This window comes from Notechis scutatus, chromosome 1, assembly GCF_049901735.1.
Source record: "Notechis scutatus isolate UNSWTSFEM ecotype Mainland chromosome 1, rNotScu1.2, whole genome shotgun sequence".
Taxonomy (NCBI): Eukaryota; Metazoa; Chordata; class Lepidosauria; order Squamata; family Elapidae; genus Notechis; species Notechis scutatus.
Window position 1 is genome coordinate 307,432,642 of NC_142009.1, and position 15,126 is coordinate 307,447,767.

Sequence of the window (15,126 nt, forward strand, 5' to 3'; positions counted from 1 at the left end):
AAGCCGGGGGTGGTGGCTTTTCCTGTCGCCGCAGCTCCTCCGAAGCGCCCGTTTACCCCCACCCGCCGCCCACGCACGGTTCAATCCACAGTGCTCCGTTCTGTCTGCCTGCCTGCCTTCTTCGTTTGGAGCAGCTTCGCTGATAAAAGAGGCGAATAGTTATTATTCTCAGCGAAGCTGCTCCCAAACAACCAGACAGGCAGAACGGGGCACTGAATTGACCGCATGCTGGCGATGGCGGGTGGGGGTGAACGGCGCTTCGGAGGAGCTGCGGCGACAGAGCAGAGTGCCACCACCCCCGGCTTCTTTGAAGCAGCTTCTTCCTGGGCTGGTGGAGCAGCGAGAGAGCGACTGAGAGAGGAACGAGGCGGGAGGAAACCGGCCGCTGAGCCAGAAAGCAGGACAGGCTTCAGTTGCTTCCTCCCTCCCCTTCTTTCATTTGTGTCCTTGATCCCGATCCCAGCAGCATTCACCGAAGGCGAAGAAAGCCGCCATTTTTTTTAAAAAAATTTCTTTGCCCGGTACAGAGTGCTCCACGGACCGGGACTGGTCCATGGCCCGGTGGTTGAGGACCCCTGCTATAAAGAATACTTGCAGGACGATTTTATTCATTGGCCTAACACTTGAGAAGAATGCTTACCTTGAGCTGGCATTTTTCATGTTTTGAGTTGGATTTTTAAAACTACAACTATCTTGTGACGGTTCCTCTAAAGAACCTAACCGTGGATGTATCCTTCATAAATTACTGCATTCCACAGTAATGCATGGAATGTCATTTCCATACTCCCATCTCCTTGTTTCCACCACTATGGTGGTCAGACCATCCCCAGGTTGATGAAAACTGTCTTAGACTTTAAAATAGTTGCTGCTACCAAACAACAAATTCATTAGATTTAAAGGTGATCTTTTGTGAATAATTTTATTTATGTGAGCTTTCTTCCATAGGGACTCTTTTATGGAAGATCGAGCAAAAAACCAATAAAGCTTTTGCTTGTGGTAAAGTAACTATCAGAGGAAAACGTCACTGGTATGAAGCTTTACCTCAAGCAGCATTTGTATCCTTGAGTGATGATACAGCCTGGATAATTCGAACAAATGGTGATCTGTATCTACAGACAGGTACCTAAGATAGTTTTTTATTTTTCTTCTGGAATTATCTGCTTACTAAATTACATCCTGAGAGAATGCTTCAAAAATTAGTGGAGGTTTTTCAGTGAAAATTCCAAGTTTTTCTTGGAAGAAGTTTTGTTGCCATCATGAATCTTCTCCTACAATGGGTTGATTACACTGTTGCAACTCTGTTATGGCGTGATGGCTAGGTTGTGCTCGTTTGTACTACACCCTAAAACACTCTACGCAATGTTGTTACAAATTAATGTAAAAATATTAAAACTAATAAAATTGTTCCCTGAAAGAGAGTTTTGGAAACTAAAACCAGATAGAAAGTATTAATTGCCTGATGCTGTTTGATTTAATTATGTCAAATAGTTTAAAATCCTTTATGGGGTTATTGGCTTGAAATTCAAACGTGCTGGTCTACAATGGAAGGAGTCCTTTTAAAATGTTTTGTCTGTCAAATGATTAATCCAACAAAGATTTCTGCTGAATGGTAAGACAGAGCATTATTTATTTATTTAGGAAAATGTTTAAACTGCCTTAGTATTAAATAACAATATGGAGAAATCAGTGGTTTTGAATCAACATACCTGCCACACTATGCTGTAAGATTCCTTTTCCTAGTAGACTGGCTTTTCAGGCAACATACAAGGCTTCACACACAAAGGGGAATCAGCAAATCCCCCCCCCCCCTCCCAGTTAACAGAGTTTCATTCTCAGCAAGCCTGCAACCAGCCCATTGTATTCATGCTGTTGTGTCATACTAACGAACAAGCAAATACATGGAAGCATCTATTTGTGTTCACACTTTTCATGCTTTGATGATACGTAATTCAGCAGTGGAAAGAATTTGTATCTGAATGCGCAACCATAGAAATAATAAATAAATAAACTCAGCCCCAAGAGGGAAACTAATTTCTGTGTAAATATTTTTTTTAAATTTCTAATCAGTAAGAAAAAAGTCATCCTGTTGTTAAATACAAAGCTTTCTTTGTATTTAACATCAGAAAGACTTTTCTCTTATTAATTAGAAAAAATAATTCTGGCATTTTTAGAATTTCAAAACATGCTGATTATTATTTTGCCTTTACGTGTGTACTTTATTATAACAAAAAATATGTTAAAAAAATATGGCTGTAATGATTGAATAGCTGGCCTTTTTCTGTGAGCTACTACTGGTTCTCACAGCAAGTATTTTGATTTGTTATACAGTATGTTTTTGTCCTGCAGGAATTCTTAGATGTCTGGCCAACTATGCCTCCTCTCTCCCTGAGAAATTTAATCTCACTGTTGGAAACTCTATCCAAGATTGCAATGAAATTTAAGAGAGGAATTATATATTTTGCCCCTGCTGTGGTAGTACATATGTGGTCCAGTAATTATATTTGATCACATACAGTGGCCAAATTTAGCGGCAAAATATTTCCAGATCTTAGTCCTACCTAAGTATAAATTCCTGCTGCTTAGAAGTTTGTAGCCGTGCTGATGGGAATAGGTTATGTTGCTTTCCTGCTTTCTCTATACTGTTTAAAAATTGTGATACAGATATAAGTATAACATGCGTATGCATTTGTATAGAAATATATTTGGTAAGTATACTTTCAACAGGGCATGATATATCCAGATGTGAGAAAAAGCACATTGAAGAGGAACCTAGGAATTTAAGATTGGGGCTTTAAAAATATAGGTACTGCATTTTAATTCTGGCCAAAACTATGTTTCTTTCCTTGTAAATGGTAATTATAAAGATATTAGTTTTATCCTGCAGTACTTTCCCATTAGATTGATTCTCAAACAATCTTAAGTAACTGAATGAACTGGATAACAATAGAAAAGAATTATTGCTACATAGAGGAGAGAAATACGTTAAAGGAAAATACTTTGGGTATAGGTCAAATACAATAATATCAAAAACAGAGGTAGCTTTATCTTTCTAACTAGATTATAAATTATATAGAAAGGAAATAAAACTAAACTAAAAAACTAAACAAGTGATGCACATATTGCTTTTCTGTATTTTATTTGAAGGCCTCAGTGTGGATCGTCCCTGTGCCAGGGCGGTAAAAGTAGACTGTCCATATCAACTATCACAGATTACAGCCAGAAATAATATAATTTGGGCACTAACGGAGCAGCGTGTGCTTCTCTTTCGTGAAGGTGTAAGCAGTTTCTGTCCTGAAGGAGAGCATTGGAAATGTGATACCATAAGGTAAACAGTCTCGTAATAGTTCTTGATTTTGCAAGGACCAGCATTTTCATCATCTCAGTTTGGACTTGCATGTGTTTAGACAACGTATATTACATCACATGGGAAGAGAGTTTCCCAACCAGGACATCAGGCTTTATTGTTTTTTTTTTTTGGTTAAATGGTAAATGTTTTGAAACCTGGCAAAAGAAGGAAAGAATGTCCATTAAGTTATACAATTTAACATATACTTTTTTCATCATACACAATTATTATTACATTAATAATCAGAATTGCATACATGTTTTATACTTAGGCTTCTAGATCCAGATAATTTTATTCATTCGTTTATTTAAAGAACTTAATGAATGCCTATCTCACATAGGGCTTCTATGTTGGGTCCCAACAACTAATTAAAAAATGGAATAAAAATAGAACAACCCTTCCACCAGGCATTAGACCAAACAAATTCTTGACCTGATTTAACCTCATCCTAGCTCTGTGCTTGGGGGAAGAGCCAGGTCTTTAGGCCTTCTGTGAATGATCAATTCTGATCCAAGGAAAGCCAGAATCTCTTATCTGTCTAAGTTTTGCAAATTGTTCATGATAGGCTGCTAACAGTTGTATATTTGGTTATTCTATTGGATTTTGTAAGACTTGGGCAAATTGATTAGCTTTTTAGATTATGTTTAAATTTAGCAGTATTTAATTTGCACCAAGTAGTGTTTGGATATCTTTAAAATGAGCAGTGGCATGATCAATCATTGTTATAGTCCATTGATATCGGTGGAATGTAAGTTTCCGTTTTCTTCAGTAAAATATATCTGCAAATATTAAGTTGTGTCCATTGGCTAAAGTAATAAATTATACCATACCATTTTGAATTTAATGTATTGAATTGTAAATAAATTGAATGGAAATTCAATGGAATTCCGGTATGGTTGGTATTATTTTAAAAGGAGGAAGGAATATTTTCTGTAAGAATGTTATTAAGCCCTGGCAACAATTCTAATCATCTCTAGAACTCACAACTACAATTTTATGTATTTTATGTTAGGATGCCCTGGAAAACTGTCTGGAATCTACCATTGTTGCAGGCTGCAATGGTCAATGTTGATATCCATTAATTCACATAATAGTAGCTTTACAGCCAACATGTTGGCTTCCAATAGGCTTCTGGGTACTGTTCAAATATATATTGGGAGATATCCCCCTGCCTCACCGAGATCCAGATGGCACTCTCCCTAAAGAGATTCAGAAAGGCTATTAAAATTTAGCTTTTCTAATGAACTTTTAATTAGCATTAAATATTTACAGTTTTAAAACTGTGGAGGATAGTGTAACAGGGACACAGCAATATTTGTGTTTTGAATTTAATGATGTTATGTTCAGTCTTGTAAACTGACAGAAGTTCTTAAGGAATTGGTTGTATAAATAGAAAAAAAAAAACAAGTATTGCTTGCTTTTGCAGTGAAATGCAAGGTCTAGAGCCAGTGTGTATTACTCTTGGAGACCAGCAGACCATCTGGATTTTAGATATTCATGGAAATCTATGGTTTAGAACTGGTGTTGTTTCAAAGAAGCCACAAGGGGACAACAACCACTGGTGGCAAGTAGGCATTTCCTATTCTACTTCCAGTAGAAAGCGGGGTTATTTGGTGGCGATTTCTTACTTGCATTCCTAATAATATCCTGAATTCAATCCTAGCCAGAAGATCACAGGACGTAAGATTTGGGGAACACCCATAAATGATACTGTGCCAGAGTTTGCCTTCTTAAGATAGTGGTGAAATCATGCTTCATTTATCAATTAAATCTAGATACCCATTGGTTGTCTTGTTTCTCTGTTTGTAGGGATACTACTTATAAATCTGTATTATGTCTATAATCCGATTCTGGAACTGGAGCTCTAGCCCTGATAGGGAAGGGAGGGAAGGGAGTCCTGATATTCTACCAAGAGAAAAGTGGTAACATTCAATTGAACACTAAGTTTAATTACTTTAATTGAACAATTCAAAAAGAAAACAAAAAAGGGACAAGAATGCAATTCTCAGACAGAAAATAAACATTGTGGCAAAACTAATAATTATAAACTTTATTTTACAAATTGTAAGGCAAAATGTAGCCACATTCAGAATGATAACATTCCTTTAGACGTTATAGAGGAATACATATATTAGAATGCTGTAATAACAATAACAATGATCAATGTAATAACGTATTTATATTATACCCTTTCACTATATTCTGGCAATTTTACCGTATAAAATTTACCAATTTTACCTTATTAAAAAAGGTAAAATGAAGCAGAACATAGCAATGTAGAATGTAGATTAAAATAATAAAATACTGAAATTCTATAACGAAGTCTGGTGAAAGAGGTGCATCTTTACAGATTTACTAAATGTAAGATAATCAAGAAAAGTAAAGTCCTACACTGAGAAAAGTAAAGTCCTACACTTAGACAAGAAAAACCAAAAGGACACATATAGACTGGGTGAAACCAGGCTCAATAGCAGTAACTGTGAGAGGGATCTTGGAGTCTTAGTGGACAACCAGCTAAATATGAGCCAGCAGTGTGCAGCAGCAGCCAAAAAAGCTAATGCAATCCTAAATTGCATTAACAGGGATACAATCAAGATCAAGGGAAGTACTAATACCACTCTATAAAGCCTTAGTAAGACCACACCTAGAGTACTGCATCCAGTTTTGTTCACCACATTATAAAAAAGATGTTGAGACTGTAGAAAAAGTACAGAGAAGAGCAACCAGGATGATTAGGGGACTGGAGGCTAAAACATACAACAAACGGTTGCAGGAACTGGGCTTGGCTAGTCTAGTAAAGCGAAGGACCAGCGGAGACATGATAGCAGTGTTCCAATATTTGAGGGGCTTCCACAGAGAGGAAGGGGTCAAGCTATTTTCTAAAGCACCTGTAGGCCAGACAAGGAACACTGGATGGAAACTGAACAAGGAGAGATTTAACCTGGAAATAAGGAGAAACTTTCTGACAGTGAGAACAATCAACCAATGGAACAGCTTGCCCTCGGAAGGTGTGGGAGCATCATCACTTGAGACTTTCAAGAAGAGATTGGACTGCCATTTGGCAGAAATGGTGTAGGGTCTCCCGCTTGGGTGGGGGTTGGACTAGATGACCTACAAAGTCCCTTCCAACTCTGATTATCTATTAAATCTGTTAAGCTGTCAGCCATGACAAATAAATAACTGCCATGTTTGCCACATAGAAGAAGGCCCTTTTCTGTAGCTCCTGAAAAATAAGATTTGAATTCAAGGCATCTTTCAGAGGGTATTTCCTGTTTCCCGCAACTTTGCATTTGGACTTTAGTAAAAGGAAAAAAAGTAAGGCCCATTTTGGTGTAGTGGTGTAGCTAGGAACCAGGCGACTCTGAATTCTAGTCCTGGTTTAGGCACAAAGCCAGCTAGGTTTGAACCTTGGGCCAGTCATTCTTCCTCAGCCCTCAAAAGCAGGTAGTGCCAAATCACTTCTGAAATCTTGCCAAGAAACCTGTGGGGACTTATTCAGATATTTACCAGGAGTCAAGACTGAATTGAGGAAACCCCTTCCCAGATAATTAAATATTTAATTTCACATTGAAGCATTCTCTGTGAATAGCCTTTATCAACGTAAAGATGAATTAATTTCATTTTCTGCCAGTAATGTATGTTGTGACATGTGGATGCTACTAGGTTGAGAAATGCCTCTTAAACTTAATTTCTGTCACTCATTTACTTTTTCGATGGTTTCCATGGCTTAAGATGGCTACATCTTTTGGAAACTTTCCATCTAATTGGCTAGACCCATTGGGTTATCTAGGGATTCTTGTCAAAAACAGGATTTTTGTCCTCTCATTTGTCCTTTTTAAAAACAGGTATGTTGGACTGCTTGCTGTTAATGCAGCTTCCAGTTTGTTGAATATTTATGGCATATCTTTTATTCTAAAGGGACTATTAAATTAGCTGGGATATTTCCAAGCTACTGATTGTTCTTGTTAACGCACCACTTAGCTGACTGTAGAACTTACAGCAGTTTTTACTGTCCTACTTCCAAAGTGTGAAATTGAAATAAGTCACATGCAAGACTTCCAGAACTTTGAATGATACAGTTTTGCATGTCTATTCTCAGAATTACAAAATTATGATGCCCTTTGGAACATCTTACCTCTAAGGTGAGATCTGTCCCCACCCTTCTATCCTTCCCCAAGAGCCTAAAGACCGGGCTCTGCTGGTTGGGCTGGGGACCAAATGAGGAGTTCCATGTGGGAGTTGCCTGCTGGACTGATGGCAGACTCCACCTCCCACTCCCCCCTCCACATTTTGCTTTCCATCCATCCATCCATCCATCCATCCATCTTTTCATTTATATCGATGAATTTTCATTTTGTTCTTTTTCATTGTTTATATTTTATTGTTCTATTATTTTATTTCTGCTCTGTTTACATTCCTTTCCTTTTCTTCCTTTCTATTATTTTTCTATTCTTACTGTAAGCCACCTAGAATAGCCCCCCAAAGGCAACAAATAAATTTAACAAACAAATAAAAAATATATATAGAATAGTTACAAAGCTGAAATTTTTCCAACTCCACATGAAGAAATAGATTGGTGTTTCTTGAAAATGTGAATGATGAAAGGCTATATGCTGTTGAAAAGAAGTTGTTCCTCTTGTTGGAGTTTTCCTGTGATGTATCAAGAGAGAGCTTAATGTGCTCTGAAACTAAATTAGTCCTTTTATGTCTTTTACTCTCCCAGGTAAGCATTACTGATTATGTTGTGTTTGACCAGTGCAGCCTTTTCCAGACAATAATCCATGCAACACAAACAGTAGCAACAGCAGCCCAGGCTCCTGTTGAGAAAGTGGCAGACAAACTGCGCACAACTTTCTGGTCACAACAACTTCAGTGTCAACCAAGCCTACTTGCAGTCAATAGCAGCGGTGTTTGGATTTCCTCTGGGAAGAATGAATTTCATGTAGCAAAGGGAAACCTCATAGGCAAGTGCATTTTTTGTTGCTGAGGTTACTTTTAAACTTAACCTGTTGGTATATACACATCTAAAGTCATTTAGCAATGATTTTATTTCTACCAATTATTTCAAAGTAGAAAGTGTCTGGACACATTTATTTTGAGCAGTGGTGGTTAATATCTTGTCCATTGTGTCACTTCTGGGCATAATGAATGCTGCCAACTCATATATCAATTTGTGAATGGAAGAGGCATGTGGGAATCAACAAACATGTAGAATTTGATTGTATCATAGCCAAGCATGCAGAGTCTAATGCTTTCTTCCTGGCATATATTCCCCTGGCCTAGTGTACAGTTTTGCCATCTCTATTTTAAATATTAACATTTTTATTATTTTGTTCCTCCAGAATCTTCTAAGCAGCTTACAAAGAATGTCTAGGCAGACTTACTTGTTTGGGTACTGGCCAGATCCAGTCTTGCTTAGATTTAGTGAGGTCACTACATCATGTGCCTTCAAACCAAGAACAAATGCAATGTATGCATGTTGTATTGAGTTTATAGATCTTAAATTTAAAAATGTATAAAAGATGTGAGTGGTAGAGGTATGTGACTGAGTCCTATCTAGGACATTTTCAGTTCACCTGAAACCCCATTCTATATTTTATTTCAATGATATGTAGTTCAATTAATCCTATCTGGTTGGACTATCTCAGTATGAATGGAACCTCTTCTCTGAATGCTTAATAATTGTCATTATTAGATCAAAGTGAAAATTGAAACCAGGAATATAGAATATGTTCTTCTTTAAAATAAAAACCTAAAGAACAAAAATGTAGTTCAGACATTACTGGGACATGGGACAGAGGTTGTTTTTATATTGATGGTTTTCCTGTTTTCTTTTTCAGGTACATATTGGAATAATGTTGTGCCTCGGGGCACTGCTTCAGCTACAAAATGGGCTTTTGTGTTAGCTTCTGCAGCTCCAACAAAAGAAGGTTAAAAACAAATCCCATCACCCGCGTGCGTGTGTGCGTCTGTGCGTGCGTGTGTGTGTGTGTGTGTAAAATATATTCATGTGTTTCTGCTAGGATAAACATGTAAATTGATCTTTGCTATCATTTTGTTTATCCATAAAATAGTATTGGAACTGGGTAATTTAAAAACTTGTTTAGTTCTAAGTTAATTAATACACAGCAAGAAGAAGGTGAATGCAAAATTGGAAATTCGTGCTCTTACTCTGAGCCTTTAATTTGCACTTTGATTTAAGAACTTACAAAGATCATCCTTGCCAGTTCCTTTAAACCATTGATTCACTAGGAATCCATATATTATATTTAATAAATGATCAAGTAAAACTGTAGGTTGAGAATTTGTCATTTACTTTTTATATATCTTACCACCTCTATATTTAACTGCATAACCCTCAGTCTCATGTTTTATAGATATATCAAGTTTTTATATTGCTCTATTTTTCTTTTTCTTTTTTTTTTAAAACAAGTTTTATTAAAAATTTCAACAACAAACAAATCATTACATATTTAAATCTTTTCCTGTCTTTCTACAAAAATTTCCCCAATATTCTCATAAAACACAAACAAACACAAACAAACATAAAAAATCTTTTAGTAAAGTACCTTGGCCCCAGTTACCTCTCTTTGCATGGGCAGCGCATATCACTCTTCACAATTCTATCTTATTTAATCCATCTTAATTAAATCATTAAATTTATATCTTTTGCCCATTCATTATCCCTCTATCTCTTCTTATAATAAAAGAATTTCTCCTGAAATCACTAATCAGAGTATGATGCCTTTCTATCCTCCCCTAAGTTAGTAAAATTAACATTCAACATAACAAATACCCAATTTGGTTCTGCTTGGTACATTCTATCCACCAAAAATGTTTAAATACATTGTATCCTCCTTTCCTTCAATATTTTATTACATTTTAAAAATCAATCATTATTAAAAACTTCAACATTTTAATTTCTTATTAACTCTTAAACCATTCTAATTTACTATTTCAAATATAAATGTTACAATACCATCTTCTGTACCTAGCAGAATCTTTCTTACAGAAGTTTATATTTCATCCTTTGTCCCTAAAAAAAATTCCTCTTCTCCCATCCAATTTTAAAACTTTGAGGCTTTTCTCCGCCTTTCCCTTTTTTTTCTTCCCCCACCAAATCTTCCTACCCCCCTTCTTCTTCTAACCTCTGCCTTGCTGGGATCCCTTCTCTGTTGTGTTCCCTTTTTCTCTTGTTTGCTATCATTATATTTACTTTGCATCATATTTTCTCTTTCTCAAATGTTTTTTTAGATCTTAAGTCCTTCATTTTCCTTGCTCTCTTCCTTCCTTCTTCCTTAGATAAGTTTTGGGATTCAATACAGATGGCGTCTTCGCCTCTTCCTTGTTGTTCTTCTTCTGTTTCCATCTGTTCCATTGTCTGTTGGTAATTGACCAGCGCCATTTCTAGAAATAGAAAGGCTTTTTCCATACCATCTTTGCAGGCTGCTTTTGTTTGCTCATATTCATCCTCAGGTCTTCAAAAGGGAAAGCCATTATAAATAAATCTTTTCTTTTCTTTATTCCTCTTTCTTCTTACACCAACCAAATATTCCGAGAAAAAGGTAAAACAATCCCAAAATCCACAATCCTCAATAAATCCAAGCAAGCCAAAATTCCCCTTCCTCTTCCAGGAGTGGTATCAAACAAATAAAAAAAAAAGAGTCCAAATCTATATTTTAAAGCCTTATTAAAATTATATTTCTGTCCTCAAATCTTCAAGGCATCTCCTCCAACAAGATCCAAATTTATATATTTTCTTTATCCTCTCCCTTCCGGCTTAATTCCGCGGGAGGAGAGTAAACTTTCCTTTCAGCACCTCAAAATAGCCGCTTTTTTTTCTCTTGTGGAAAAAAATCATCAAAAACCATCTTTTCCAGGAATTAAATTAGATAAATCTCAAAGCCCTGGGTCAACCAAGAAGAACTTTCACTTTCAATAACTTTCTCTTCTTCCTCCTGCGCATACTTGCCCGCTGCCGACTTCTTTTGTGGCGGCCATTACGACCGCCGCTGCACGTCCTGGTAAAAGGGGTTCTGCCGGCCAGGAGGGGTCTGCAACACCCCAGACCCTTCCTCCGGATCCCCTTACCTTCAGCTACCCCTGCAGGGCAGCCTTGCTCCGCACCCGTCCGGGTCGGAGCTCCTAAAAACGGCTAGCGCGGCAGGATCGCGCAGCCCGCGAATCCCTACCGCCGCGAAGCCGACAAACCGGAAACTCCTATATATTGCTCTATTTTTCTCAGTGCTGCATAGCCTAAGATTGTTCTTTTCACATTCAGTATTAACAGTTTTACTTTAGATCAGTGCCAATGTATTGTGGTAATTAACTAATTTTTTGTTATTTTCCTGAGTATTAGAAATAAAATAAATGCTTTTATATAAGGTAAACCATGGAATGAAACATTTGCATATATTTTTATAAATTTAAAATGAATCCTCTCTTATATGATCAACATCAGCAGTTTGTACTGACTCTTGCTCTGCTTGTTGGTTTCCCAGAAACATATAATTATTATGGAAAAGAGAATGCTAGGATAAAACAGCCACTGATCTGAAAGAATATTTTTTTAAATACTTTCTTAGCCTTGTTTTTTTTAATGGAATATAGGAATAACTTTAAAACAATTTATAATGTATTTAAACAGGTTTCCAAGTATTTGTGAAGTGAATTAACTACATTATGAAGATAATACTAATTATATTAATGCAATCTTAGAATGCAGATTTAGCTTTATGTACAAATACTGATTAATTTTTATAAAGGTTTCTAAAGAATATAGAGTTTATAATTTTTGTCCTTCCTTCAGGAAGTTTCTTATGGTTGTCCCAAAATAGCAAGGATCTGTTTTGTGTTGGTGATCAGAATCCTCAGTTCCATCCTTCAACAGTTCAGCTTCCTTCTGATAATGAAATGGTATATTATTCAGCTTGCCGGGATGCAATTTGGAGCTTGAATAATCTGGGGCAGGTCTTCATAAGGACACTTTCACCAAATTGCCCAACAGGAATGCACTGGACCAAACTGGACCTTACTCAATTAGGTAAATCTAATTGTAGCTTTAGAAAATTCTTAGCTGAATTGCAGATAATTAGATTCTTTTCTCTGTATAATTAATAAGAGTTCACACACAGAATTGTTCTGATGTATGAAATGTAATGATAATAATTTAAATAGTTGTGGGTAAAATAGGAGAAAGATGTGTTGGATATGTTTGTCTCCTTGAGTTTTTTGTAAAAATAATAAGGGCGGGATAGAAATAAACAAATAAGTAAGTAAAATGTAGATAAATGATCGCAACAGTTTTTGAAATTCCTATTGTACTGGCTACAGAAAAAGGATATGACAATGAACTAGACAACCAGTTGTGTTTTATAAGAGAATGATTTCAGGAAGCAGGATGATGATGTCACGGCAACAAGTTACGTCCTGTTTTGGGTATGATTATTGAGTTATTGTTTTTGCTGCCTAAAATATGTAGTTGAAATCTGATTGTAATGTAAGTATCATGGTATCTTTTTTCAGTGGACTCTTTTCTTTGTCACCGTCTCTTTCCCTTCCACTAGTAGCCATTAACCACCAAAACACAGGTGTACGTGGAGATATTTCAAAATCCCAGTTGCACACTGGAGTGGAACTCGATGAATCAATGGAAAAGCCCCGAAATGTAGAGATTCCCTGTTACCTTTTACTTAGACTAGAGGAGTAGGGAGATAACCTGTACATTGACTACCATGCTGACTGTATCAAAAGTAAGCCACACAACCCGCAACTCAGCTTTAACCCTCAACCACAACCCTACCTCAACCGATCCACCATCACCCAAGACTAGGCATGCACGCCCCTAACTACCTCAATTCCAACTACTACTGGCCTTAAATGCAAACTACTCAATGCAAGAAGCCTCGTGAATAAAATACCTGAATTTTTCCTCCTACTAAATATGGCTAAATTCGACATTATATTTGTCTGTGAAACATGGCTCAATGCATCTCTCCCTGACTCCATTACCACAGTAAGGACTATCATGTTTACCGATCAGATCGTGAAATTGTAGAGGAGGTGGTGTTGCTATCTTCTATAAAAAGTCCTTACATCTAAAAATATCCAAGTTACCCAGGAGCTTGCTCTTCCTGAGACCATCATCTGTGAACTATCCTTAAATATCACAATTCGATTCTTACTATGTTACAGAGCACCTGATTATGACATCGAACATGTAAACAAGCTAAATACATTACTAACATGGGCTGCATCCTGCCCATACCCTTTTATCTTTCTTGGTGATTTCAATCTACCTCATATTGACTGGACCCTAAATGAATGTACAACTGAAATCATACACACAACCTTCTACAATGCTATTACAAATCTGGGACTGGAACAACTAGTAACCAACAACACTAGACTAAACAACTGCCTCGATCTCATCTTCTGCAATAGTTTGAATTTAATTTACGGAATACAAACTAAAGAACCCTTTTCCAGCAGTGACCACAATATGATTGACTTTTGTCTCAACATACGCCCACACAAAAATCACCACAATGATGTAATCCCCAATTGTAACTTCAAAAAGGCAACTATGATCTTATAGACAACCATCTCTCATCCCTTGATTGGCAATCTCTATTCACTGGATGCAATACTGTTGAAGACCATTACAACATATTTTTACTTGAAGTCAAAAGAGTCATCAAACTATATGTACCAACAACAACTCCCAAAACAAAACAAAAAGCAGATTACCCATAACAATAAGGAAACTTCAATCCAAAAAGAGATCACTCTGGCTGAAAAACAAATCTGGTCACGTTGCCAATTTCAAAAGCCGATACAAAAATTTATGCCACCAGATAAAGACCGAATGCACCAATTATCACATTAAACAAGAGGAAAACCTTCTAAGCACCAATTCCACCCGTGCTTTTTACAATTTTTAAACAACAAACTAAAAGACTCAAGGTCCATCCCACCCTTGATAGGACCTGATGGTAAAGACTGCAACGACGACACCATTAAAGCCAACCTCTTTAACACATTCTTCGGCTCAGTATTTGTAAACAGCAATGGATCATGCCCAGTATTTCCTAGCCGTACCACAGATAACAACAATCTAATACATATCGATTTTACAGAAGACAATGTTGAAAAGCACTACGCAATCTAAAACCATCTCTATCTATTGGACCGGATGGAATATGTGCCTACTTCTTAAAAAAAGCTATCCACTGCCATAGCCAAACCTCTAAGCATAATCTTTGAAAAATCTTTCAGGACCAGCTCCTTGCCTAACCTATGGTCACAAGCCACAGTCATCCCCATCTTCAAAAAGGGAGACCCAAGCCTAGTTGAAAATTACAGACCAATCTCCTTATGCTGTGTCACCTGTAAAGTCATGGAATCAATTATTAACCAATCCATCATCCTCCACTTAGAGACAAACAACCTACTCTCCAATAAACAATTTGGTTTCAGAAAAAACTATCCTGTAATCTGCAACTCTTACACTGCAAAAACATATGGACGACACAACTCGACCAGGGCAAAGCAATAGACGCAATCTACATAGACTTCTGTAAAGCCTTTGATTCAGTGGTACACGACAAACTACTCCTAAAAATAAAATCCTATGGTATCTCTGGACAACTGAATAACTGGATAGAAGCATTCCTGGCAAACAGACAACAAATGGTCAAAATTGGGAGCGTCCTATCAAATTCTGTACCTGTCAATAGTGGTGTCCCCCAAGGCAGTGTTCTAGGACCAACTCTCTTCAT

The 15,126-nt window shown here is 36.9% G+C and overlaps 1 protein-coding gene across 1 annotated transcript in view; it reads left to right on the forward strand.

The window, feature by feature from the left end:
- The window catches only part of TECPR2 (tectonin beta-propeller repeat containing 2), a 49,224-nt gene that overhangs the window by 17,353 nt on the left and 16,745 nt on the right, over positions 1–15,126 (forward strand). The window contains exons 11-16 of the mRNA XM_026680187.2: positions 946–1,119; positions 3,145–3,325; positions 4,773–4,914; positions 8,070–8,310; positions 9,187–9,276; positions 12,156–12,389. Of these exons, the coding sequence (XP_026535972.2) occupies positions 946–1,119; positions 3,145–3,325; positions 4,773–4,914; positions 8,070–8,310; positions 9,187–9,276; positions 12,156–12,389 (1,062 nt within the window). The remainder of the gene's footprint in view (positions 1–945; positions 1,120–3,144; positions 3,326–4,772; positions 4,915–8,069; positions 8,311–9,186; positions 9,277–12,155; positions 12,390–15,126) is intronic.